General features: G+C 52.9%; 1 protein-coding gene across 1 annotated transcript in view; it reads left to right on the top strand.

Annotated features, from left to right (window-relative positions):
- SCART1 (scavenger receptor family member expressed on T cells 1) overlaps positions 1 to 13,979 on the top strand; it is a 42,021-nt gene extending 28,042 nt beyond the window's left edge. Inside the window, 13 exon segments of the mRNA XM_081570329.1 lie at positions 760 to 1,083; positions 1,125 to 1,229; positions 2,178 to 2,486; positions 3,845 to 4,158; positions 4,520 to 4,574; positions 4,577 to 4,822; positions 4,961 to 5,278; positions 5,349 to 5,663; positions 7,126 to 7,440; positions 7,632 to 7,700; positions 7,776 to 9,767; positions 11,793 to 11,897; positions 13,573 to 13,979. Of these exon segments, the coding sequence (XP_081426455.1) occupies positions 760 to 1,083; positions 1,125 to 1,229; positions 2,178 to 2,486; positions 3,845 to 4,158; positions 4,520 to 4,574; positions 4,577 to 4,822; positions 4,961 to 5,278; positions 5,349 to 5,663; positions 7,126 to 7,440; positions 7,632 to 7,700; positions 7,776 to 8,311 (2,906 nt within the window). The 3' untranslated portion in view covers positions 8,312 to 9,767; positions 11,793 to 11,897; positions 13,573 to 13,979.
- The last annotated feature ends 11,029 nt before the right edge of the window (positions 13,980 to 25,008 follow it).

Raw genomic sequence — 25,008 nt, 5'->3', positions numbered from 1 at the left:
TGACCTGGATGGGCAGGAGGGAGGATGGGCCCTCCACACTGGGGGCAGTGTAGATGGGTTAGGGAGGGAGGGTGCTGTGTCCACACTGGCCCCTTGCTGCTGGTCCCTTTCATACCTGAGGTCCCTGGATGTTCACCTACCTGCTCCCTCTCTGTGACCCTTGTCTGGGCCTGAGCACCATCCCCACAAGCCACCCCAGCCTGCCCTCATGAGTTCCCCATGCTTTCCCAGCCCCCTTGAAGCCATGTCCTGCCTTCTTCCAGGAGGATTCAGGATCCATGAGTCCCTCCCCTCTCCTGCTGGGGAAGCCCTGGGAGAGTGGTCACAGTGGCCTGGTCCTGGCCTGCCCCGTGGTGGGCTCTCAGAGCCCCCTTGTCCTCTGGGGGTGGAGGTGGCAGCCTTGAGGTTTGGAGAGAAGGGCCTGGATGCTGCTTCAGAGGGCCAAGGCCCCAGGGATCCGGCCTGAGTTGGGGCAGGTGCCCTGGGGCTCCTTCTGCAGCACTGTCATGATGATGTGGGCATCGGGGTGGGGCTTCCTCTGAGCTGGGGCAGGAGGACCCCAGCATGGCCACCCCAGAGGCCCCGAAATGGTCAGTGCTGCTGGGACTGTTAGGACCTCACTCACAACAGGTTTGTACTTGTCCCATGAAAGGACCTCAGACCTCTGGGGGGCCTGTTCCTGGGCTCCTGGAAAGACCCCTCTGGTCTGGGGGCAGAGTCTGCACGGCGCTCTTTGACCAGAGCCTGCATCTCCCACAGGAGGGGCCCCAGAGGAGCAGCTGACCATCTTCCTTCACGTCACCTGCTGCAACAGGATCCTGCTGTTCCGACACCAGGGCCAGCTGGGCACCGCATGCTCAGACACCTGGGGCTTCCCAGAGGCCGTGGTGGTCTGCAGGGAGCTGGGCTGTGGGGCCCCCTTGGGTGCCCCCAGGGAGGTCCTGGGCCCTGAGATCATGGCTCAGCCCTCGCTGCATGGCCTGACCTGCCAGGGCAATGAGTCCTCCATCCAGGAGTGTGCTCTGGGCGCCTGGGGCCCTCAGCCCTGTCCGCACGACTGGGTGCCAGCTGTGATGTGCGTGGGTAAGGGCCTCCCCTCCCCCCATTCCCTCTGACGCCCACAGTGGGGACTGTGCTGGACCTGGGAATGCCAGGTGACCCCGCAGTCCTGCTCCCAGCAGGCAGGGAAGAGACCCCAGTGCCACGGCTGCAGGGACCACCAGCCATGGGTGCGCAGCTTTCACAGAAGCACAGGAAGGGCCCGTGGCCTGGGGACCGAGCTCAGAAGCTTCCCAGTTCTCTGAGCAGCGTCCATATGGGCAAATCGCATCTGTGTGGCCCGCAGGTCGATGACTTGAGAATGGCGATGAAATTCCTGCTCCACAGGTCGGGGAGTCAGGGAGACACTAGTCCGGCCTGGCTGGTGGAGGGGTGCTTAGAGGCGCCCAAAGTTTCAGCAGGGAACCAAGCCCGACACTTTCAGTGGGCAGGCGATTCTTGCCAGGCTCCTGATCCCTCGGGGAGTGGAAAGGCTGGGTCTTGGTTGAGTGGTGGTTACACGTGGACGCGCTTGCCTACACCCATCAAGCCGTAGGCTTGGAACGTGTGTGTGGAGGAAGACCCCCACAGGGAGGGGGGTGGGTTGCAGGGAATTGCACGGGGATCTGGCAACACTTCCAAGGAGGGTCAGTCAGGGCTGCGGGGTCAGGGATGGGGGTGGGAGTGCAGACAGTCAGAAAAGGGTAATAACAGGAAGTGGGGGTGGGAGTTGGGAGGCATGTGGGGGGGGAGGGGTCACAGCATGGGTGGGTGGGGTTCTCTGTGCCCAAGGCTGAGGTGGGACTGGGATCCTGGACGAGGTAGGGGTCGAGAGTGGCAAGTGGAGTTTGTTGGGTGGGGGAGGTGAGCGTCCTCTCCTCCTCTGGTAGAATGTTCAGGCGCAGGGCAGGGGTGGGTGCTGAAAGGCCGGTGCAGGATCTCGGAGGCGAAGCCAGGACTCCCGGGGACTGTTCTGGACACAGAGTGGAGGAGTCAGGCAGGAGGATCTGGGGGCTTGGCCGTGAAGAATGGGGAGGACCACTCCCCAAGGAGCAGGCAGGAACCCTGCAGCCTGAGCGTTGTACCTGCAAGGCCAGTGACATGGCTGCCTTTCTTCTCTGACACTCGCTCCTTTGCAGGGGGTCTGGAGGTGGTGATAAAGCTGGTGGGTGGAAGGAGCCCCTGCGGTGGCATCCCAGGGCTGGAGCACTCCAACCAGACACTAACCTCCTGTGACCCGCAGTCAGTCGAGGCTGGCACCATCCTGTGCAAGGAGCTGGGGTGTGGCTCAATGCTCCAGGCCCCCACCCCCCCACCAGAGACAGAAGGTCCCAGAAAGGGGCAGCAGTTTGTTGTCTGTGAGGGCTCTGAGCCAACCGTCCTGAACTGCAAGATCAACTGGGCAAACTTCAAGCCTTGTGTCTCACATGGTGAAGTGATCTGCTCAGGTAAGAAGGCCGCTTCCCGATCCTTTAGGGCCCCTGTGACTGACCCTTTAGATCTGGTGTCCATGGTCTAACCCCAGTTGACCTGGGGCTGCCCATAACTTTTGAGGTTCTTGGTCTCTGCATCCCCTTATGGAGTCAGCTGGGTGACCTCTCGATGAAGAACTGGTGCCCAGTGTTTCATGATTCTAGGAATGCTTCCTGGAGGTTAGGGGAGGAAGAGGACTCTCCCCAGAAATGCCACGGTCCTCCCCCTCGAATTAGGCCTTTCCAGGGTTCTCTGACAGAGGTAGTGCTTTCCTCCAAGAGGCTCCTGAGCCACATAAGTGGTCACTCTCCTGCTGCACGCACATGCTTGAAGGCCTTGTCATCAAGGAATCAGTGCAGGATGGAATTTTGAAAGTGGTAGTTTTGTGTCTAAAGGAAGAGCTGGATGGTTTAGGGTGCTGGTTTGGGAGGTGAGGTGGGGTGGGAGGAGGCTGGCCTGTGCCCAACCTTGACCTCAAGCGATGGCCCAAGTCCTGCTTGTAAGTGATGGAAGCTCAGCCCCAGTGACCTCAGTAAAGAAAGGGACGGGAGGGGTGAGAAAGCACGCCCGGGCTCAGCCACTGGGCACAGTGAGTGTCGGGGCGTGCTGGGTCTGTGCTCGAGGATCTTGGCATCCAGAGCCTCAGCCACCGGAGCAGCAGGAGGAGTGGGTGCAGGGCAGCTGGCTGGCGCCTTTCTCTGCCCTTCTCTCCGGGAGGTGCAACAGTGATCCGCATCGTGGCGCTCAGGGATCACTGCCTCTGGGGGTGCACTGCGCCCCTCATGGGGAGAATCCGTCAGAACCTTTAGGGGATTTTTCAACACCCCCCTGCTGAGTAGGGTGCAGCCAGCTTTGAGAATCTCTGGGCTAACTTCAGCTGTCACTGGGGGTTATTGGAAACACACAAGACAGCTTCAGAGTTCAGACAACTGCCTGAGCCAGCAAAGGAGCGCCCGGCTCCCTGGTCTGAAAGGGATGAGAAGCCCAGGTCCCATGCTCCTTGGGAGGCCTGCTGGGTTTCCCCGTCTCCACCTGCCATCTCAGGGTCACAGGCACTTGCCAGCATGCAGTGCTTAGAGGCAGCCTGGCTGTGGGGGGTGGAACACCAAGACGGCCGTCTAGGAGGGACGGGCAGAACTGCTCTGCGATCGTTGCGGACCAACGGTGTGGCAAGTGAGGGGCTCCAACAACTCCAGGAAGTTGTAAGAGGGACTGGATGCAAGAAGAGATAACTGCGGATGTGGGGAGCCCCTGGGTGGTCCCTGGGTGGGAGGGAGAGTACCCATGAACCCACTGAGGAGGGAAGGATGGTGTGAACCCTCTGTGCCCACAGGACACACGGAGGCCAGGCTGGTGGGTGGCGAACACTCCTGTGCTGGGCGCCTGGAGGTGAGGTGTGGCCTGACGTGGGGCACCGTCTGTGATGCTGACCTGGACCTGGCCACCACTCACGTGGTGTGCCGGGAGCTGCAGTGCGGCACGGCTGTGTCCACACCCAAGGGCGCCCACTTCGGCCAGGGCGCGGGGCTCATGTGGACCGAGGCCTTCCACTGTGCGGGCAACGAGTCCCTGCTGTTCCACTGCCCTTGGGGGCTGGGGCACCAGTGTGGGCATGGCCAGGATGCGGGGCTCAGGTGCTCAGGTGAGGCCAGGAGGCTGCTGGGAGGCTAGGCCCTGCCCCCTCCCTGCCAGCCCCCTCTGTGCCGCCCCCACCCTCTTGGGGTGCAGCTGGCCCAGCTCCAGGGGGCCTCCTGCCGGGAGGTGAGCCCCTCCCTTTGAGGAAGTGCTGCTTCTGCGGGCTGAGGGCAGGCTTTGGGGACAGAGGGATGTGACCCCAAGGCCGGCACAGAGCCCTGCACACGGGTATCCGCTAGGCGCTGCCGCTGAGGCGGGTGGGGAGCTGGCAGAGAAGGGGCCCGGGAGCCCCACCCTGGGTATGAAGGGAAGAAACAGCCGGCAGCAGGGCCCGCGGGGGCAGCGACGCTGACCACCCCCTCTCCCCGCAGAGCTCCGGCTGGTCAACGGCAGCAGCGCCTGCGAGGGGCGCGTGGAGCTCCAGGTCCGGGGGCCTGGGCGCCCCTCTGTGCCGCCCACTGGGACTTGGCAGACGCCACGGTCCTCTGCCACCAGCTCGACTGTGGGAACGCGGTGGCCACACCCCCGGGGGGTCACTTTGGGGGCGGGGACTCCGCCCTCTGGCCAGACGGGGTGCACTGCGTGGGGACAGAGCCCTACCTGTGGAGCTGCCCCGTGAGCACCCTGGGGGCGCCCGCCTGTGGCCCCGGCGACGCAGCCGCCGCCGTCTGCTCAGGTGGGTCAGCACGAGCGCGGCCGGAGGGGAGGCCGGGGGCGGACGGGGCTGAGCCGGAGGCGGCGGCCTCGGCCCGGGACAGGCCGGGTCCCCCCCGCCGGCCCCCGCCGCCCTGCAGTGTCCCGCCCCCGCCCCCAGGTCTCCCCGGCGCCCTGCGGCTGAGGGACGGACAGAGCCGCTGCGATGGCCGCGTGGAGGTGTCCCTGGACGGCGTGTGGGGCCGCGTCCTGGACGAGGCCTGGGACCTGCGCGGCGCGGCCGTCGTGTGCAGGCAGCTGGGCTGCGGCGCGGCGGAGCGAGCTTACGAGGCGGCGGCGCCCGCGCGCGGGCCGGTGCCCCTGGGGCTGAGCCGCGTGCGCTGTGCGGGCACCGAGCCCCGCCTGACGCGGTGCAGCGTGTCTGCGGCCCCGCTGGAGTCCGCGGGGGCGTCGCGGGACGCGGGCGTCGTGTGCTCGGGTGAGTGCGGGCCCAGCCCCCAGGGCCCCTCCCGGGGCCCCGCGCCCTGACTTGGCCTCTCCCTCCACAGGGAGCCTCCAGGTGCGCCTGGCCGCGGGGCCGGGCCGCTGTGCGGGGCGCGTGGAGCTGCTCCACGCGGGCGAGTGGGGCACCGTGTGTGACGACGGCTGGGACCTGCGGGACGCCCAGGTGGTCTGCCGGCAGCTGGGCTGCGGGCACGCGCTCGGCGCCCCGGGGGCCGCGCACTTCGGGGCCGGGGCCGGGCGCATCTGGATGGACGAGCTGGCCTGTGAGGGCCACGAGGCCGCGCTGTGGCGGTGCCCGTCGGGGGGCTGGGGCCGACACGACTGCGGCCACAAGGAGGATGCCGGTGTCCTCTGCTCAGGTGGGTGCTTCGACCCGAGTGCCCTCCCAGGGCCGCTGGGTCTCCAGGGGTCTCGCCGTGTTCGTGCGTAATGTGACGGCCAGTGCGTTCCCGGGATCGCACTGAAACGTCCGGGGCTGTTCTCCTGCCGGTTTGGAGAACTCCACGCTTGACCCCCCAGTGCCCTCCTGCTGCAGAGACGCTGCGCGAGTGACGACCCCCTCTTTGCCCCTGGCGGGAGGGGGTGGGCGTCGCCGTGTGGCCTCTTGGCCTCTTCTGATGGATTTTGGTGCCTATTTTTGCTTTAGGAACGTTTTCTGCAACTTTCTTGGGTGTCTTAGATGACTGCTTCCACTTCAGTCGTGGCTTTTCTTTTCAAGTAGCAGGCCTGTTACTCTGGCTCCCCCGACCTTGCTGCTCATCTGGTGGGGGTGGGGTCTCTGCTCTTTCCTCCTGCTTCCTAGGGGAGGGTGTCTCGGTGCTGTCCACTTCACACTTGGCTTTGCTGGCACTCCTGGTCTTTCTGTCCTTGGACGTACGTTTGTCTTCCACTGTGTTTTCAGCTTGAAGCTCTTCCTTCCCATGCTCTGGGAGCTGCTGGTGCTCGCTGGCGGACAGGCCGCTGCAGGGGGCCTGGCTGTTGTAGGGGTGGGGACTCTGCTGTCCCGATTCAGCCTGGCAGCAGCGGGGTTCCGAGGGGAGATCAGAGGCAGGCAGGCGCTCAGGAGGCCCGGCGTGGAGCGGGCACTGGTCGCTCTCACCCCGTGCCTTTGGTTGGTGGAACATCAGAGGTCAGCCCCGATCCAGGGCTGGGAGTGGACTCGGTGAGGGGGCAGGGACAGGCGGGGATCTGAGTGGCCGCTTTTATTCTATTACAGATGTAATTCCTGCCATTTATTTTCTAAGCTTCTTTTACTTCCTTACGGTTCTGTCAGATGCAGTTCACATCCCAATTCCTCGATTTATCCCCGTGTATGTATTTTTGGTGTGTTACGGGCCCTTTTGACTTATTTTTAGAGGGCTGTGTCATACTTCACCGTGTGGTCATGTTATAGTCCGCTTGACACACCGCTTGTTGCTGGGCTTTCGCCGCTCCAGGGGGACAAGACACTGCTTGGGTGCTGACCAGCCAGGGCCAGTGACAAACGCGGAGACTGGGCTAAGTCCTCTTTTGTTGTTGAAGTTTTACAGTCACTGCTACATTGATCATGTTGTTTAAAAGGGTTATTCTGTATTTGGGGGATTTCCAGAGACAGATTTCTACCATCAGTTGAGTTACTAGGGATTGCAGTGTTAGAGCTGGGGCTTAAGTCGGCTCCCTGTGGGCAGCTGGTCCCATCTCTGGGTGGGGATGGATGGGGAGGTGGGGTGGATGTGAGCTGGATGTCGGATGCTCTTGCTTGGCTTGGGGCTTGGTGCTGGGAGGCCCTGGTTTTGGCCTCCTCCTTCTGAGGTTCCCTGACTTGAGTGGCTTGTCTTCCAGAGTCAGTGGCCCTGAGGCTTCGAGGTGGCGCTGGGCCCTGTGCTAGGTAGTTGGACGTGTTCCACAATGGAACGTGGGGTGCCGTGTGCAGTAACGGCCTGAAGGACGCCTCCTTGTCCATCGTCTGCCAGCAGCTGGGCTGTGGGGGGCAGGGCTGGCTGGAGAACAGGCCGGTGCTCACCAGCCTGGGCACCTCCTGGGTGGACAACATCGAGTGCCACCGGCTGTGGAACGCCATGCTGTGGCAGTGCCCCTCAGCCCCCTGGCACCCGCACTCTTGCACCCGTGGAGAGGAGGCCTGGATCACCTGTGCAGGTAGGCCCTGCCAGCTACTGCGGTTGGGCAGACTCTGGGGCCGTTGAGGCAGCTTCATTGTCCTGACGGGTCATCCACAGGGGCTGCCTTTCACCATGGCTGGGGGTGGTGGGGTCTCGGGGCTCCACAGGCTCCTTTCTGAAGCTTCTCAGAATGTTTACACCGGGTAGACCGCTATTTAAATCCAACAGGATCATCAGGGACAATGACTCAGGATTCCGGGGAGGCCCTCAATTGCTCCTCGATGGGCAGCTGCCCAGGTACCACCCCGCTTGCCCCCCCATCCTCTGCCCATCCGGGTCCTGCCCCCCGTTGACCACAGGCCCCTCTTCCAGAGGAGGGCGAGCTGCGCGTGCGTGGGGGTGAGGACCGCTGCTTGGGCCGCGTGGAGCTCTGGCACGCAGGCTCCTGGGGCACCGTGTGTGATGACTCCTGGGACCTGGCGGACGCTGAGGTCGTGTGCCGGCAGCTGGGGTGCGGCCGGGCTGTGGGCACCCTGGCGGGGGCCGCCTTTAAACCAGGCTCAGGGCCCGTGTGGCTGGATGAGGTGGGGTGCCGGGGCAGCGAGGCCTCCCTGTGGGGCTGCCCAGTGGAGCCGTGGGGCCGCGGAGACTGCGGACACAAGGAGGACGCGGGCGTGCACTGTGCGGGTGAGTGGTCCGGGGGGGCTCCGTCTGCCCCTCCATGGGGTGAGTGCTCCAGAGGGGCTCCCTCTGCCCCCTCATGGCGTGAGCAGACAGGTGGGAGGGAATGGGAGCCGGTTGAGCAAAGGGGGACCTGGTGGGTGGAAGTGTCCAACCCAGGCAGGACTGTTACCCAGGCCAGCGATCCTTCTCCGTGTTCTGTTCCCCTATTCCCAAGAAGCTTCTAAGTGGCTGTGAGGAGGAGTACTGGGGTCTCTGGAGCACAAGAGTCCCACGGTGCAGGGCTTGGGAACTCACCAGGCCCTTTTCCTGCAGCCTCGCCTGGACCACCCATGGAGTCTGTTTGATATACTTGTGAATGTGTGAGTATGGTGGGGTGAGTGTTGTGTGCCCGTGTCCATGTGTAAGTTTTGTGTGTGTGTGTGCATGCGTGTGCTGGATTCTTGTGCTGCCAACCATGTGGCCTGGTTGATCCATGTCCCGTGGGGGCTCCCCCGACTTGCTCTGGGGATAAAGGTGGCCGTGCAGGAACCTTGGAGTGCCAGTGGGTGGGGACGCCATTGGGTCCACGGCTGAGGACTTGGCAAGGGCTGAGGACCTGAGCGCTGGCAGGTAGGCCCCTGGCGTAGCTGGGCAACTCGAGACCGGCTGAGGCCGGGGCTGCAGCCCTGCTGTCCTCATACCCCTCCTGTCCCTGCTGGAATGTGGCTGCAGCCCACCTTGGAGATGTCCCCTCTGCCCATCCACAGAGTGGTCTTTCTGGGACAACACCAGGAGCTCAGAGGCCCAAGGACACCTGGGCTGCGCCATCTGCCCTTACCTGGAGGCCTGTGTGACTCCCTCTTTCTTATAGGAAAAGTGGATGTGGGAGGAGTAGCTTAGGAAAGCCTGATCTCAAGGAGGGTCAGGCCAGAGCCGGCCCTGGCTGGACACCTTCTGCAGTCTCTTCGCTGGTCTTCCCACCTTCAGCCCTCCCCTGAAGCACGTCCTCAGGGCCCATGTGGGGTCATGCCCTGTTGCTCTGTGGCTCTTCCTCTGGAGCCGGGCTGATGTCCAGGGATCAGCCTGCCTTTCTGGACTCTTTCTGGCACTGACCCAGGGCCTCTGCTGCCTCTTGGCACAAACCTTTCTCCAGCCCCAGCAGAGCCAGCTGCACCTCACCTTTGCTCCAAAGTGATCCGTAGAGTGTTCATGCCAGTCACACATGTGCACACACATCCCTACAACATACACGCGCAACCCCCCACAACATATACACACGTGCACACCCCCCCCACATATACACACGCACACACACCCTCACAGCACATACACACATGAACATCCCCCCCACATATACACACGCACACACACCTCTAAGCTGCTCTCCCATGGGCATTGCTGCTGCCTTGCTGAGTCCCCTGAGCTCCCCCCAGGCAGGGCCCTCACAGCTCTGGGCCTCTCACACCCAGGGCTTCACCCACAGCACGAACACAAGAGGGCATGCAGTTGAACACCACACTGGGCATGCTCCCCCCTCTGGGTATCTCCCTGCAGGACCTGTGGAGCCCAGCCAGGCACCGCTGCCAGGATCACAGGGGACCCTGCCTACCACCGTGGCCATCATCATCCTGGGGGCACTGCTCAGCCTTGTCTTCAGTGGGCTGGCAGCTAGGATGCTGCTTGGGAAGCTGTGGGGCAGGGGTAAGTGTCCTGGCCCTTAGGAGTGTGCTGGGGACCAGGCCAGTGAGAAAGGAGGCCCAGCAGAGAAACAGGAGATGGACGCACACGTGTCCCGCCCAGCGTGGGGGGCAGGTGGCGGTGTGTGGAGCTGCTTCAGCGATCCCAGAGGTTCAAGGCCGCTGACCAGGGCTTTGCCACTGAGGTCTGGAGCCAGTGACCCTCTGCTGTAAACATCCTGGGTGCTGTGGGGTGGAGCAGCACCTTCCCCCATGCCATGACAGCCAGCAGTGTCTCCAGACACGACCAGCTGTCCGCTGTGGGCAAAGCTGCCTGGGTCAGGAACTCCAGGATCAGAGGCAGATTTGATAGGATGAGGAGCGTTTTTCCAAACCACCACCAGCCTGTAGGATCTGACAAAGGAAGATTCCTTATTTATGAATTAATTTGTGTAAAAAGTCTTAAAATATGAAGATATTAACTCCTTAGTAATTATACATATAATGAGTCATCTATAGAAAAGAACACTACATAGAAAAAATAAATTTTAGCAAAATTGTAACATGGGGAAGGTTTTGCTAACCTGGAACCTGAGTGGTGGCTCAGCTCGTTCAGTGATTATGACGCGTCAACCTGTCAGTGGCGAGCCTCCTCATGTTGCAGTTACACTCTATTCACTGATGGTCTCACTCATCTAACGTTGTTCACTTCTGAGATTTTCAGTGGCAGCATTGGAAGATGATTCAGGCAGTTTTGTTATACTTCAAATATTGCATTCTTGTGACAGGAATTCTCCTTTGTGTTACCAACTGTTATGCTTATCCTTGTTCATTTCATGAATTTGCATTTAAGTTTAGCTTAAGCAACAGTATTCATTATAGAGACTGGACTACAAAAAAGAGGTAGAACATTGCCTGACTGTTGTGTTAGGAGGCCAGGGGGTAGAGGTGATTTGAAGCCCCCTGTTAGCAGCTGTAAGGGTTCACCTGGGCACAGCCCTGTGGCCCTGTCTCTCAGGTGCTGACGGGGGTGCAGATGGGTGTGGGGTCAGGTCTGATATGTCTCAGCCCCTGTCCAGCACATTAGCAGAATCAGAGCACCCTGGCTCCAACCAGAGGTGCATTAAACTAAGGGTGTGGGGTTGAGCCCCAGCCCAGCCCTGCCAGAGCCTTTGGCTCCCTCACCCTCATGGTGCCATTGCAGAGTTAAGTCAGACAGTGTTCAAATGTGCAGGTGATCGGTACGTGAGCTATTGGTACTGGGCCCTTGACTGTAACTACTGACAGCTATAATATGATGACAGTGCCAGTTTTCACCATCCTTTGTGATTAACTGACAGCCTCAGGGAGAGATTCTCGGAATGTGATGATTTGGAAATTCTACGGTAGTGTTGTCATGGACACTTTCAGAGACTTATCAAGAAGTAGGCAAATGCTTAGAAAGGAACTGTTACTTAATCGCTGACCTCACAAGTTGTCCAGCAAGTTAATAAAAATATAACCATCAGCACTGGGAATCCTTTTACATTTAAGGACAGAAGGATGGAGGCAGGCAAATTCCTGTTGCAAATCTTATGATATCTGAAACAAGAAGTAGTTTTATTTATTGCTGTCTGGGTTTAGGCTGATGCTCCCAAAGACAAGCAGTGGATTGTACGTTGGTTGTGCAAGCCCCCTGCCATGGATCTGACCTGGATTCCACACTGTCACCCTGAACCCATCTCTCTGAGTTGTCTGACCCTATGTGGGCACCCAGCTGCCTTTGCAGACTCATAGGTGCAGAGAGCTGGTGACCTGGGACACGACTGGAGTCCACACCTCCATTTGGAGGCAGAGCTGGAGCTGTGAAGGGGCCGCGACCAATAGAAGTGCTGGGGCCAGTGAGGACCCTGGGAGCCCCCAGGCCTGGGATAGACAGGTGTCCTCAGCTCCAGGGCTGCAAAGGCCTGAGCACCGAGGCTGGAATTGGAGATTGATTCGCCTTAATCATGAGGCAGCCCTGGCAGGTTGGCTGCTCCAGGGCAGGGTCTCTCACTGTGCTCCTTTGCAGAATCCCAAGGACACGAGGAAGTCTCTGAGGTCATCTATGAGCAGATCCTGGAAGAATGGGTGGACTCAAGTGGTGCAAACCTGGGGCCTTGGACCTCCCTGACTGGTGGGTGTGTGGGCCCTTGCACCTCTGTTTTAGGCTGTCATCAGGATGGGGAGGCGTAGCCACCATGACCTTCCCCCAAAGCCCTCTGCCATTTCTGACGAGACTAATGTCCATGATGCAGCAAGTGGGCAGAGCTTGTCATGAATGGATGGTGCGTGAGTGTCTGGCAGGTGCTGGCAGCCTGGTTGTCTCTAAAGGCTGAAAGGAGGACAAGGTCTCTGGGGTCAGACAAGGACATGTGCTGAGCAGGGTTAAAGTACAGAGATGTGATGGGGTGGGTCCTGCTTCAGCCCCCAGGTGACATTAGGGCAGGCCCTCAGGGGCAGGTGGGGACCAATTTGTCAGAAGCAGGGAGGAGCCTTGTGCTTCCAGGGTGGCAGGAGGCCTGTGGAGGGATGTTAGGACAGGCAGCAGCAGGGCCGGGCTCCAGGACTCATGGACACACAGGTGTGTGCCCTCCCCACGCCCACGCAGTGTTTGCTGGCTGCACACTCTCTTAGCTGTCCTGGGTTCCCCGAGGCCCCTTGGCCCTAAGGGGACCCAGCCAAGCCAGCCAGTCTCCTGGCCCATGAGGAGGGGTGATAGAAGGTGCCCACAGGTCAACAAATTCTGACCCATCCCTGGGATCCCACACACTCTGCTCTGGTGGTTAAGGGGTGGGGGCATAGCATACCTGGAATCAACCGAGGGGAGGTAAGCAGCTGAACCAAGGCTCCTGGGGGGTCAGAGAAGCCCAGCTCAGAGCCCACTGCCAAGGATGCGCTGGGGTCAGGGGCCAGGAGGACTGGTGAGCAGTCATTACAAGCCAGGCAGCCCCTCCCCTACTCTCTCCCTCCAGGACATGGCCTGAACTTCTCCAGCGAGTCTTTTGGACAAACTGGTGTCCTGGGCAACCCCCCTGTGCCTCCCGGGTGGGCTCTGCCCAGGCACAGAGCATGGGAGCCCCTGGGACCTGATGACCCTGGTAACCCACGCTTCTTCTGGCCCTCAGGTGACCCGCCCACAGAGGACACGCCTGCAGAGGACGTGCCCGTCACGCTGCAGGGAGGTGGCCCCCTGTAGGTGGGACAGGAGCTGCCCTTGAAGGCGTCCTTGGGCTCCAGCTATGACGACGTGGATGCGGTGCGCACGGGGCTATGAGCCCACCGCTCCTTCCCCACCGGCTCTTCTGCCCTGGGGTGCTTCCAGGGCGAGCCTCGGTTTTCCTAGTTTTGACAGATTTGTCTTTGGAAGCTTCCTTAGCAATCCTTTCCTCTGCTGATGTTAATAAGAGTCCCGCCTCACGCTCGTGGGAATGGACTCATTAACCACAGAAGCCCTGGACAGTGCAGATGCCCAGTCCGCGCCTCTGCCGGTTCCCATCCAGCGGTGCCGGGTGCCGGGCGGTGGGGATCTCACCCCCACCACCTCCCCTCTGAGCCGGCGGGCTGGGTCCCAGACGCCGGTGGTGCCCCGGCTCGCGTTGTGCCTCTTTTAGGAGAGGCCACCGCTTCGTTCTGACCCTTCACTGGAGCTTTATGTTCCCAGCACACATGATTTGCAAGGAGTGGGGGTCCACTTTTTCCCATTGCTCTGATAGTTCTCCATTTTCAGGCGACTTTTATTTTTAATTGGAGGATCATTATTTTTCAATATTGTGATGGTTTCTACTCAGGCAACGTTTTTATTCTTACAGACGAGATGTTCTTTGTAGAGAATGTGTGAAAGAGGCATCAGAAGCAAGAAATGTTCACCCTGCGGTCAGACTTGCTAAGAACTGTCTCCTTAAAAACACGTGTGAGGGGCTTCCCTGGTGGCTGAGCGGTGAAGAGTCCTGGGTTCCATCCCCGACCTGGGAGGAGCCTGCTCCCACGTGCTGTGGAGCAACCAGGCCTGTGTGCGGCAACTGGCGAGCCTGTGCTCTGGAGCTTGAGAACTGCAGCTGCTGGAGCCCGTGCACCCTAGAGACCCGCTGGACAGCAGGAGAGGCCGCCGCAGTGAGAAGCTCGTGCCACAACTAGAGAAAAGCCCTGCCGTAGCAACCAAGACTCAGCACAGCCCAAAACAACTAACTAAACAGATAAAAATGTAAAAATAAAAAAACATACCGAAAGAAAAAACATGTGCAAGCACTGAGGTATACCTATGTCACTAGTCTGTGTGCCAACCAGATACAGACAGTGAAACAGCAGCGACGGAGGGTATGAAGCCTGTAGCGAGATGATTGGGGTCCCACCTGGCCCAGAATGGACAGCTTTCACGTATCCAGACCTCAAAGCTGTGAGAGCACTGTGAACACACGTGTGTGTGCACACACATATACACGTGTGTGCGCGCCAGCATGGGCACCCACACGGGTGCTGCACACTTGGGGCCCTGCCTCCGCTAGGTTCCAGGCCAGGCCTGCATGCTCACGCCCCCAGGCCCTCGGCGAGAGCCCCTCCTCCATGACGTGTTTTTTCAGGCAATAGACCTGCTATTTTGGCTTCCGTTTGCTTTGATCCTCCTCCAAGTCTCAGTTCCTTTTTTTCTGGTAGGGAGGAGGAATGCTTTTATAGGGGCCGTGTGGCCTCAACACTGAGGCCAGTTCCTGGAGGGGTGTGTGTAGGGAAAGATAGCAGTGGTCAGGCTCTCACCCCACGTTTTGTAAATAATGATTATACAACAGCTGAAATCACTTACAGCAGTGCACACATGCCTCACCAGTTACTTGCTTGGCCACAGGCTACTTTTGTTCTGTACGCATATATGATTTCCACCTGGAAAACCCTGGCAGGTGTGTGGTGTTGTGTTATATTAGGTCTGCTGTTAATGGCTGCTGCGCCAGCCAGGAGAGAATAAACGTGTCTGCAGCTCCTGCGGCTCCTCGCATTTTCTCCCGGCCTGTTAGCTTGTCCCTTGCCTACCAGGGGTTTAGTGAGCAGTGCACACGGTGAGATACGGCGAGACAGTCGGTGTAGCCAGCAGGGTACCTAGCAGGCAGAAGAGCCTGAGGCCGCACTGGATGGAGGAAGCCAGGGGCCACCATAGAGCATGTGGTACCATGTGGCTGCGATCCTCTCGGCGTGGGCTCCAGTGGAAGACAGACGGTCGATGGACGGGTCACCGGCTAGCACTGAAAGTTGTTAGGGGCAGTGAGTTCCCATTTGCTTGAACAAGGCGGCACAGACTGCTGCTGGCCCCTGGGGTGGATTTTCCTGACCGCCCTGCAGGCGGGTGTGGATCGTGCCCTACGCGATGCTGAGCTGGCGCACAGCATGCCGAGAGGCGTGGAAGAGCCAGGGCAACGTGTGCTGGAGTTAGAGCAAGAGCCCAGCATTTCTGACAGCAAGGCCGTAAGTGACGGTGATGACGACGAACACTGTGGACCGCAGGTCCCCACTTGGCAGCAAGCCCCGTGGTGCAGCAGGTAGGAAGCATGAGTAGCCTACGGCCTGGGGGGACATCCTCAAGGGGTCCCCAGTGCGACTGGGTTCACGACGTATCAACCATATGCTCGGGTGGAGTTTGTCGACTTGAATAAGCAGTTTTGGCAAAAACAAGGGGAGACCTTGGAAGTCTGGCTTTTGCAACTCTGGGATACGGGGGTGGGCCCAGCACCTATGGGGGGTTTTGTGGATCCTTACTGAGAGAAGGCCAGGGATGGCATATGAGATGCCATTTTGAAAATGAAGATCCTGAAGGGGGCCCGAGCTGGCAGGGGTCCCATCGGGTTACACAGATGCAAATGTGGGCTGATTCGTGCAAGGACAGAGAGTGGACTAGACTTGGCCATGAAAGATAAAGGTACTCCATGTGTGGTGGGTGGCGCTCGTAGCGAGCCCCCTGAGGGCAAGGACTACAACTCGAGTTCCAGGTGATACCTGGCGTTGGGTTTCACTCTGTGTTGGGAATGTAACTGTTTGTTGTTGAAGCATCTACTGCTATTGCAGGATGTGGGTTCGAAGGTCAGTGTTACTCGCCAAGGGAGTATAGCAGAAGGTGGATTGCGTGCAAATTGTGAGGCAAGAAACCCCGGAAGGGGTGGAATGTAGGGAAAGAGCAAATTAGCCAAGATGGCTGTGGTCAGGCAGTCTAATGCCATGTCCTCTGATCTCACCCCAGGTTTTGTAACCAATGATTACCTAACAGCTGACTTCACTTCCAGCACTGTGCATGCGGGTCACATGCGGGTCACGGGGTACTCGCCCGGCCATGGGCTGCTTTTGTTCTGTGCGCGTCTGTAACTCCACTCGGAAAGGCCTGGAGGGTGTGTGCTGGGTTATGTCTGCTGCTGCTACGGTGGCTGCACCAGCCAGGAGAGAATAAATGTGTCTGCAGCTCCTGCAGCTCCTCACGTTTCCTTCCAGCCTTTTAGCTCGCCCCTTGCCTACTGTGGGTTCAGGGAACAGCGCTTATAGTGAGACACAGTGAGCCGGTGTGTGTCTGGGGGAAGGGTCCTTGTGTTGGCCCCTCCTCTTCTTACAGAAAAGAAAGAAAAGCGCTCAGGACACTTAGCACCGGGAGCAGCTCCTCAGCGTTCAGAGGTCGGAGGTCAGAGCTTCGTTGTGGGGCCTCCTTTCTCTTTTACTCCGTGAACTCGGTTCCGTGCTTCATTTCACCTGGTTTACCTTCTCGGTGTCCTTGAGGTGGGCGGCTTTGTAGGTGCAGCTTGTCTCCTTAGCTGTGGTTTCCTTTTCTTTTAACACCCCCGCCCCGTGGCAACCTGGCCGTGAGGCTCCTCAGACGTCTCCTCTGGGTCCTCTTCAGCTTCATCCCAAGCTTCTGATTCATCCCCCCCATCACCCCTTATTTCCCCTTTGGTAACCAGAAGTTTGTTTTCAATATCCACAAGTCTGCTTCTGTTTAGTAAATAAATTCATTCGTATTTTTGTTAAAAGTTAGATTTCACATTTGAGTGATACCGTATGATACTTGTCTTTGTCTGATAATCTCTAGGTTCAACCATGTTGCTGCAAATAGCACATTTCATTCCTTTTTATGGCTGAGTAATATTCCATTGTATACGTATATACCACATCTTCTTTGTCTTTTCCTCTGTTGATGGACACTAGGTTGACTCCGTGTCCTGACTCTGTCAACAGTGCTGCAGTGAACACAGGGGTGCATGTACCCTTTTGAATTACGGTGTTCGCAGGGTCTGTGCCCATTAGCAGGATTGCTGACTCAGGTAGTAGTTTTATTTCCAGTGTTTTAAGGAATCCTCATACTGTTATCCAGGGGCTTCTCTGGTGGCTCAGTGGTAACGAATCTGCCTGCAATGCAGGAGACACAGGAGACATAGGCTCAATCCCTGGGTCGGGAAGATCCCCTGGAGGAGGGCATGGCAGCCCACTCCAGTATCCTTTCCTGGAGAATCTCACAGACAGAGGAGCCTGGCTGCTACAGTCCATAGGGTTGCAGAGTCAGACATAACTGAAGCACACATACTCTTCTCCACAGTGGCAGTACCAGTTTACATTCCCACCAACTGTGTAGGAGGGTTCCCTTTTTCTTCACACCCTCTCCAACATTTATTGTTTGTAAACCTTTTGATGATGGCCATTCTGACTGGTGTGAGGTGATATCTCATTGTAGTTTTGATTTGCATTTCTCTAATAGTGCTATTGAGCATCTTTTCATGTGCCTTTTGGCCATTTGTATGAGGCTTCCTTCGTGGTTCAGACAGTAAAGAATCTGCCTGCAGTACAGGAGACCTGGGTTCAATCCCCGGGTTGGGAAGATCCCCTGGAGAAGGAAATGGCAACTCACTCCAGGATTCTTGCCTGGGAAATCCCATGGACAGAGGAGCCTGGCAGGCTGCAGTCCATGGAGTTGCAAAGAGTCAGACTGAGCAAGTAGCACTTTCATTTTCACGCCTTCTTTGGAGAGCTATCTATTTAGATCTTCTGCCGATTTTTTGATTTTTTTTATAGCGCTGCATGAGCTGTATATTTTGTATATTTTGGAGGTTAATCCCTTGCAAATGGCTTCATCATTTGCAAATATTTTCTCCCATTCTTTGGTTGTCTTTTCATTTTGTTGATGATCTCCTTTGCTGTGTAGAAACTTTTAAGTTTAACTAGGCCTCATTTTTATTTTTGTTTTTATTTCATTACTCTAAGGTAGGTAAATGAAAAGATCCTGCTGTGATTTATGTCAAGTGTTCTGCCTATGATTTCCTCTACGAGTTTTATGGTGTCTGGCCTCACGTTTAAGTCTTGGATCCATTTCAAGTTTATTTTTGTGTATAGTGTTAGAGAGTGTTCTAATTTTATTCTTTTCCATGTAGCTTTCCAGTTTTCCCAGCAAAACTTATTGAAGAAACTGTCTTTTCTCCATGGTATATTCTTTTCTCCCTTACCATAGATTAGTTGACTATAGGTGTGTGAGTTAATTTATGGAATTTTTATCCTGTTTCATTGATCTATATTTCTGTTTTTGTGCCCATACTGTACTGTTTTTATTACTGTAGCTTTGTAATATGGTCTTAAGTCAGGGTGTCTGATTCTTCTAGCTCCATTTTTCTTTTTCAAAATTACTTTGTCTTTCAGGTTCTTCTTTGTTTCCATACATTTTAAAATATCCAGATATATTGGAGCTTTTACTTGTCTTTTTCCAAAATTTTATTGTGGAAGATTTCAAACTTACAGCAGAGTTGAAAGAATTTGTAGTAAACACCCATGTATCCACTGTTAGATTTTGTCTTTAATGTTTACTTACACTTACTTTGAAGTAAAGTGAGACTGAGGCTGCCTTGGTGGCTCAGATGGTAAAGAATCTGCCTGCAAGCAGGAGACCTAGGTTTGATCCCTGGGTTGGGAAGGTACCTTGGAGAAGGGAATGGTTACCTACTCCATACTTACATTAGCATGTCAGACCTTCTATATCCATCTGTCTATTCACCCACGAATTTATATTTTTTGGATGCATTTCAAAATACATTACAAATTTCAGTATACTTCCTCCTAAGTATCTCAACACGTGTTAACTAGAGTTCAAAATTCATTTTTCTTTTGTTGTATAATTTGAATATAATAAAATCTTACATATTCATTGAACTTTGAAAATGCATAAAGCTGTGTAACCCAATACCTATGAAGTTGTGGAAAGTTACCATCACCTCCAGAGGGTCCCTTCATGTTCCTTCCCAGGAAGATCTCATACCTTCCCCTGATAGAACCACAGTTCTCATTTTTTCTATAATAAGATAGTTTTGCATTTTCTAGAATTTCACATAGAGTGGAATCATACAACATATACTCTTTGATGTAAAGCTTCTTTCACCTAGCATAATGTTTTTGAGATCTGTTGTTGTGTTCATCTAAAGTCTGTTTCTTTATATTGCTGAGGAGCCTTCTATGACATGACTACACAATGGTTTGTTTTTTCAGTTTTCTTACTGGGCTATTTTTGCTTTTTGGGTGAATGAATAAAGCCACTCCAAAATTCTTGTACAAGGCTTTTTGGGCATATGTTTATGGTATATATTTATAAATATATACCATAAATGTAATTGGCATATATTTAGTTTTCTACGATACTTCCAGACCTTATTCCAAAGTGGTCCTACTAGGTCTCACCCCCACCGACAAGTACACTGGGTGTTGTCGGTCTTTTCAACGTCAGCTGTTCTAGGCTGTACAGTTGCGTCCCGTTGTGGCTTTAATCTGTGTTTCCCCGGATTGAGTGAGCACCAGGATGTCTCCTCAGACAGGTGATGGTGGAGGGAAAGCCTCACAGTGATCACGGTTCCTGCTTTGCTTTTTTTATCTCCATCAAATGCTCTCTCCTATTTCCTTTCAGTTTCTTTCTTTCTTTTTGATATTTTTCTTGTTTCTTAAGTTCAGTGTTTATTTATATGTCTACCATTTTTTAAAAAATTGACTTTATTGGTTCTTTTGACCACTGCCAAGGACAGACCCTCGAGTCCTCTGTTGCGATGCAAGGAGGCCTGTGCGTGCGGCAGATGATGCGGAGTTTCTTCTGAGCCCGAGATCTCCGTTGTGTTCTTGTGCACTGGCTTTTGGAGCTCAAATAAAGGCTTTTCATTTCAGGTGAAATTCCTCATGGTAGATTGAACCTAGGCTGGCCTTTGGAGAGATCAAGCCCTGAGTAGGAGCACCGACTCCAAGACCCTAAACAACCAGAGAACTAACCCTCAGTTCAGTTCAGTCCCTCAGTCGTGTCTGACTCTTTGCAACCCCATGGACTGCAGCACGCCAGGCCTCCCTGTCCATCACCATCCCCTGGAGTTTACTCAAACTCATGTCCATCGAGTCTGTGATGCCATCCAACCATCTCATCCTCTGTTGTCCCCTTCTCCTTCTGCCTTCAATCTTTCCCAGCATCAGGGTCTTTTCAAATGAGTCAGTTCGTCGCAGCAGGTGGCCGAAGGATTGGAGTTTCAGCTTCAGCATCAGTCCTTCCAATGAATATTCAGAACTGATTTCCTTTAGGATGGACTGGTTGGATCTCCTTGCAGTCCAAGGGACTCTCAAGAGTCTTCTCCAACACCACAGTTCAAAAGCATCAATTCTTCAGCGCTCAGCTTTCTTCACCGTCCAACTCTCTCATCCATACATGACTACTGGAAAAACCATAGCCTTGACTAGACGGACCTTTGTTGGCAAAGTAATGTCTCTGCTTTTTAATATGCTATCTAGGCTGGTCATAACCTTCCCTCCAAGGAGTAAGCGTCTTTTAATTTCATGGCTGCAATCACCATCAGCAGTGATTTTGGAGCCCAGGAAAATAAAGTCGGACACTGTTTTCACTGTTTCTCTATCTATCTCCCATGAAGTGATGGGACCAGATGCCATGATCTTAATTTTCTGAATGTTGAGCTTTAAGCCAACTTTTTCACTCTCGTCTTTCACTTTCATCAAGAGGCTCTTTAGTTCTTCTTCGCTTTCTGCCATGAGGGTGGTGTCATCTGCATATCTGAGATTATTGATATTTCTCCCAGCAATCTTGATTCCAGCTTGTGTTTCTTCCAGGCCAGCGTTTCTCATGATATACTCTGCATATAAGCTAAATAAGCAGAGTGACAATATACAGCCTTGACGTACTCCTTTTCCTATTTGGGTTTATTCCAGGAATGCAAGGATTCTTCAATATATGCAAATCAATCAAGTTGATACACTATATTAACAAATTGAAAGATAAAAGCCATATGATAATCTCAATAGATGCAAAAAAAACCTTTGAAAAAATTCAGCACTCATTTATGATTGAAACTCTTCAAAAAATGGGGATAGAAGGAATCTACCTCAACATAGTAAAGGCCATATATGATAAGCCTACAGCAAACATTCTCAATGGTGAAAAACTGAATACATTCCCCCTAAGATCAGGAACAAGACAAGGGTCTCCACTTTCACCACTATTATTCAACATAGTTCTGGAAGTCCTAGCTCCAGCAATCAGAGAAGAACAGAAATAAAGTGAATCCAGATCGGAAAAGAAGTGAAGCTCTCACTGTTTGCAGGTGACATGATACTACATAGAAAACCCTAAAGATAGTACCAGAGAATTACTAGAGCTGATCAGTGAATTTAGCAAAGTTGCAGGATACAAAATCAATACACAGAAATCACTTGCCTTTCTATATACTAACAATGAAAAATTAAAAAATAGAAATTAAGGAATCAATCCCATTCACCATTGCAACAAAAAGAATTAAATATCTAGGAATAAACTTACCTAAGGAGACAAAAGAACTGTACCCAGAAAATTATAAGACACTAATGAAAGAAAGATGACATAAACAGAGAAATATTCCATGTTCCTAGGTAGGAAGAATCAATATTGTGGAAATGACTATACTACCAAATGCAATCTACAGATTCAATGTGGCCCCTATAAAATTTCCAATGGCATTTTTCACAGAACTAGAACAAAAAATTTCACAATTCATATAGAAACACAAAAGACCCCGAATAGCCAAAGCAGTCTTGAGAAAGAGGAATGGAACTGGAGGAGTCACCCTTCCTGACTTCAGATTATACCACAAAGCTACCGTCATCAAGACAGTATGGTACTGGTCAAAAACAGAAATAAAGACCGATGGAACAAGATAGAAAGCCCAGAAATAGACCCATGCACCTATGGATACCTTATTTATTTATTTTTTTGAATACCTTATTTTTGACAAAGGAGGCAAGAGTATGCAATGGGGCAAAGACAGCCTCTTCAATAAATGGTTCTGGAAAAACAGGACAGCTACATGCAAAAGAATGAAATTAGAACACTTCCTAACACCATACACAAAGATAAACTCAAAATGGATTAAAGACCTAAATGTAAGACCAGAAACTATAAAACTCTTAGAGGAAAACATAGGCAGAACACTCTCTGACATAAATCAAAGCAAGATCCTCTATGACCCACTTCCTAGAGTAATGGAAATAAAAACAAAAGTAAATAAGTGGGACCTGATTAAACTTAAAAGTGTTTGCACAGCAAAGGAAACTATAAGCAAGGTGAAAAGACAACTTTCAGAATGGGAGAAAATAATAGCAAATGAAACAACTGACAAAAGATTAATTTCCAAAATACTACGAGCTGTACAAGCAGCTCGTACAACTCAATGCCAGCAAAACAGACAACCAAATCAAAAAATGGGACAAAGACTTAAACAGACATTTCTCAAAAGAAGACATACAGATGGCTAACAAACACATGAAAAGATGCTCAATGTTGCTCGTTATTAGAGAAATGCAAATGAAAACTACAATGAGATATCACCTCACACTGGCCAGAATGGCCATCATAAAAAGTCTACAAACAGTAGATGCTGGAGAGGGTGTGGAGAAAAGGGAATGCTCTTGCACTGTTGGTGGGGATGTAAATTGATACAGTCACTATGGAAGATGGTATGGAGATTCCTTAAACAACTAGGAGTAAAACCACCATATGACCCAGCAATCCCACTCCTAGGCATATACCCCGAGGAAACCAAAATTGAAAAAGACACATGTATCCCATTGTTCACTGAAGCACTATTTGCAACAGCTAGAACATGGAAGCAACCCAGATGTCCACTGACAGATGAATGGATAAAGAAGTTGTGGTGCATACACACAATGGACTATAACTCAACCATAAAAAGGAACTCATCTGAGTCAGTTCTGATGAGGTGGATGAACCTAGAGCCTATTATACAGAATGAAGTGAGTCAGAAAGAGTAAGATAAATATCGTATTCTAACGCATATATATGGAATCTAGAAAAATGGTACTGAAGAATTTATTTTCAGGGGAGCAGTGGAGAAACAGACATAGAAAATAGGCTTATGGACTTGGGGAGAGGGGAGGATAGGGTGAGATGTATGGAAAGAGTAACATGGAAACTTATATTACCGTATGTAAAATAGACAGCCAATGGGAATTTGCTGTATGGCTCAGGAAACTCAAACAGGGGCTCTGTATCAACCTAGAGGGGTGTGATGGGGAGGGAGATGGGAGGGAGGTTCAAAAGGGAGGGTGTGTGTGTAATGTACCCTGTGGCTGTGGCTGATTCAAGTTGAGGTTTGATAGAAAACAACAAAATTCTGCAAAGTAATTATCCTTCAATAAAAAAATTAAAGAAATTGACTTTAATTTTTAAAGCACTTTCAGGCTCACAACAGAATTGGCCAGGAAGTCAGAGATTTCCCATGTACCTCCTACCCCCCTCACACCACCCCCACTGTCAACATCCCTCCAGAGTGGTGCAATCATTGAAACGGATGAACCTACACTGACACATCATTATCACTCAAAATCCACAGTCTGCATTAGTATCTAGAGTAATTTTTCTTTTTTATTTGTGAATTTTATAAAATAAATTTTTATTGTGGTACAATTGGCATGTAGCATTATATTCAGTTCATTTCAGTTCAGTCACTCAGTCGTGTCCGACTCTTTGCGACCCCATGAATTGCAGCACGCCAGGCCTCTCTGTCCATCACCAACTCCCGGAGTCCACCCAAACCCATGTCCATCGAGTCGGTGATGCCATCCAACCATCTCATCCTCTGTTCAGGTTATACAACATGATGCAATATTTGTACACACCGTAAGCTGATCACCACAGTAGGTCTAGTTAACATCTGTCATATCACAGAGTTACATATATTTTTCTCATGATAAGAACTTTCAAGATTTTTCTTTCCACAACTTTCAAATATGACATTTAGTATTATTGACTATAGTTGCTGTATATTATATCCATGACCCGTTTATAATGAGAACCTCGTGCCTTTTGCCAATGTTGCTCCCCCATCTTTGTCCCACATCTGATAACCACCATTCTTTTTCTGTATCCAAGACCTCACTCTCTTTTCAAGACTGGACTTGTAAGTGAGGTTATGTTATTTGTCTTTGTCTAACTTATTTCATTTAGCATAATGCTCCCAAGGTCCACCTTTGTTGTTGCAAATGGCAAGATCTTCTTTTTTATGGTAGAATAATATTCCACTGTGTGTGTGTGTGTGTTTCCATGTCTTGGCTGTTGTAAATAATGCAGCTATGAACATTGGAGTGCTTGTATTTTTTTGAATTAATGTTTTCATTTTCTTCAGAGAAGTACCCAGAAGTGGAATTGCTAGACCATATAGTAGCTTTATCTTTAATTTTTGAGGAAACCCCATACTCTTTCACAGTGGCTATACCAGCTTACCTTTACACCAACAGTGTACCGGAATTCCCTTTTCTCTGCATCTTCACCAACACGTGTTATTTTTTGTCTTTTTCACAATAGTCACTTTAGCTGGTGTTTGGTGATAACTCACTGTGGTTTTGATTAATGATTTATGGATCTGTTGGCCACTCATCTCACACGCTAGTAAAGTAATGCTCAAAATTCTCCAAGCCAGGCTTCAACAATACGTGAACCGTGAAATTCCAGATGTTCATTAGAAAAGGCAGAGGAACCAGAGATCAAATTGCCAATATCCTCTGGATCATCGAAAAAGCAAGACAGTTCCAGAAAAACATCTATCTCTGCTTTATTGACTATGCCAAAACCTTTGACTGTGTGGATCACAATAAACTGTGGAAAATTCTGAAAGAGATGGGAATACCAGACCATCTGACCTGTCTCTTGAGAAACCTGTATGCAGGTCAGGAAGCAACAGTTCGAACTGGACATGGAACAACAGACTGGTTCC

This window comes from Giraffa tippelskirchi, chromosome 2 (assembly GCF_054371585.1).
Source record: "Giraffa tippelskirchi isolate mGirTip1 chromosome 2, T2T-mGirTip1v1.2.pri, whole genome shotgun sequence".
In the NCBI taxonomy this organism is placed as follows: Eukaryota; Metazoa; Chordata; class Mammalia; order Artiodactyla; family Giraffidae; genus Giraffa; species Giraffa tippelskirchi.
The sequence above is the reverse complement of the archived record's forward strand: the minus strand, read 5'-3'. Positions and strand labels throughout refer to the sequence as shown.